This window comes from Urtica dioica, chromosome 8 (assembly GCF_054948205.1).
Source record: "Urtica dioica subsp. dioica isolate 48M chromosome 8, U.dioica_male_clone48M_v1_H2, whole genome shotgun sequence".
NCBI classification, from domain to species: Eukaryota; Viridiplantae; Streptophyta; class Magnoliopsida; order Rosales; family Urticaceae; genus Urtica; species Urtica dioica.
In genome coordinates this window covers 29,072,979-29,075,535 of record NC_142763.1, presented here as the reverse complement: position 1 = coordinate 29,075,535, position 2,557 = coordinate 29,072,979, and the positions used below count along the sequence as shown (strand labels likewise).

General features: G+C 45.6%; 1 protein-coding gene across 1 annotated transcript; it reads left to right on the top strand.

Annotated features, from left to right (window-relative positions):
• The first annotated feature begins 876 nt into the window (after positions 1-876).
• On the top strand, positions 877-2,236 carry EID1 (F-box family protein). The gene has a single exon (XM_089624583.1). It carries the CDS (start codon positions 1,022-1,024, stop codon positions 1,937-1,939), a length of 918 nt encoding a protein of 305 aa, XP_089480709.1. The 5' UTR covers positions 877-1,021; the 3' UTR covers positions 1,940-2,236.
• Positions 2,237-2,557: the final 321 nt, after the last annotated feature.

Below are 2,557 nucleotides of genomic sequence, written 5' to 3'. Positions count from 1 at the left end.
ACGAAGATGAAGAAGGGTTTGATGATGATCCACCCACCACCTTCCTCGGCCAAGGCGATGGATCTGGATGAGAAAAAGCTTCAATGCTCGAAGGGTTATCCGGCGTTTTTCTTTGACGATAATACGGCCTTGTACACATTTTTCTCTTAGGTCGTGGAATCTTCCGCTCTTTTTTCCTTATGTGGATCTGGATTTCCGCCGGAGAACTTAAGTATTCGGTGACGGAGCTTCGGAAGATTTCCGATTTTGGATTGGCCTTCGAGGACCTTCAAGGTCTTATCCTTCAAGTCTGTCAAGCTCGTCGAGGGCGAGAGGCTCGCGATGCTCCTCTCCGCCGTTGTGCTTCGCTGCGGTAGCTGCTCGTCGGCATCGTCAAGATTTCTTGCGGAGATGAGGAGAGCCTCGCCGTTGGTGGTTGTCTTCGTTGACGGCGAGGCTCGGCCAAGATTGGAGGGTCGTTCCGGCGGAGCTTCGTGTCAGGTCTAGAGTTCTTGTTTCGGCGGAGCTTTGTTGGTTTTTTCAGATTTTCTATCTCTCTTTCTAGTCTCTCTCTAGATAGAGAAATAAATTTTGAATAATGATTTTTATTTTGTTTTTAAAAAATTGTTTATTAATTTATTTTAGTAATATTATTAAATTATCATTTAAATACTGATCATGTGAAAATCACATGTTCAAAATGTGAATTATTACGGAATTTTTTGACGGAAGGAGCAAAATTTTAACAGACTGAAAGTTCAGAATAATTTATGCAATAAATGCGAGATGAGGGTCTACATTGTTATTTGGTACTGAGTTCAGGGAGAATTTTGTAATTTATCTTTAAAACAAAATTAAGCTTTTATTGTAATTTTAATAAAAATATTTACTAACTTTATCATTATTGAAGGGAATTTCCCACGGCCAAACAAAGAGAATCACCACTTTTTTTTTTCTGCATCCCTACATAAATAAACAAGAAAAGAGAAGTGAAAGCCAAAAAAAAAAAAAAAAAAAATTCTCATTTCATTTCATTGCGACAATGGAAGAGACTACGTTTGGGAAGCTATCGGAGGATTTGGTGCTGAAAATCCTGGGGAAGCTCGAAGACGATCCTCGAAACTGGGCGAGGCTAGCCTGCGTCTGCACCAAATTCTCTTCCCTCGTCCGAAACGTGTGCTGGAAAACAAAGTGCCTCTCCTCGATCCCCTCCATCGCCGCCGATCTCCTCTCCGCCGCCGACTCCTCTCCTCCCGGCGGCTGGTCCTCCCTCCACAAAATCGCCGTCTGCTGCCCCGGCCTCGTCCTCTCCGGCGTCCTCCTCGACAACTCCGACTTCGGCCTCGACCGCGACCTAGGCCCCAATCTCACCATCCACTCCGATTCCGTCCCTTCCTCCTCGGAATCCCTCCCGGAGCCGCCGCCCTCGTGGTCTCTGTACGACGATTTGTACCACGACACGCTCTACAACGCCGACGAGGGAGACTCGGAGGTCGTCGGAGAAGGAGAAGAAGAGAGTTCCGTTTCTGGTTCTTCTCCGGTGAAGAGGAGGAGAGTTACGCGGCAGGTGAAGGCGCACATGGCGGCGGCGGGGTGGAAGCTCCAGCGGGAGCAGGGAGGGAAGCTTCTGCACAGCCGGTTCAGGGGCGACAGCCTGTACATCAGCGACTGGCCTGGCTGCGTCCACGTGGAGGAGAAGCGGAACTACATGCTCTTCCGCGGCGTCTTCAAGGATTTCAAGGCTTCGGGAGTTTGGAGGGCCATCAAAGACTCGAACCGCCCTCCGATCGATCTCCACTGCGCTTTCTGCTCCTCCTCCGCCGTGTGGGACCTCCACTCCACTTTCTGTCTCCGCCGTGTCTTCGGCTTCCACGACGACGGAGATCCCGTCGTCCGCGCCTATGTCTGCCCCCTCGGCCACGTCTCCGGCGCCTGGACCGACCTCCCCTTGTACGCTTGACTCTCTCTCTCTCTCTCTCTCTACTTAATATCACTTTTATTGTTTGTTAATCAATTGCACACTTCTTCTAACATGTATCAGAGCAACTTAGTTGATCTCTCTCTGTTTTCGTTAGTCAAGAAAGACGCAGATTTGAATTTTGCATCGAATTCAGATTGTTGTTTTTATCTTCTTGTTCGTGGTGGAAAACATAATGGTTTTTGTTATTTGTTGTTATGGATTTGTGGAGATTGTGTTCTTTGATGTCTTTGACTGAATCATAATCAGATGGAATGTCGCAATGTGTTTGCTTGATAACTGTACGAGTATCTTAGTTCTGTTGCTACTTGCTAGGTTTTGTTAGCAGGTTAAATTATATATGAGAAGAGCAATAGGGTATATTTATTTATATATATGTATATATACATATATTAAGCCTCTTCTTTAATTTATTTATTTTTGGGATTCCTATTATAATGATGGACAAAGTGTTGAGGAGAACTATATTTTATTGTGAGTGAATGACAACGCCTCTGTTTGGGTATAATACTCCAAATTCTGGGGCTCATTTCTGTTTCCTTTACAGTGGGGTGATTTTGAGTGGGAAATGTATAAAATGCACTTATCTACCATTACTTT

Excerpts from the sequence above, each read along its gene's own strand:
- EID1 (XM_089624583.1), top strand. The coding sequence starts at position 1,022 with ATGGAAGAGACTACGTTTGGGAAGCTATCGGAGGATTTGGTGCTGAAA.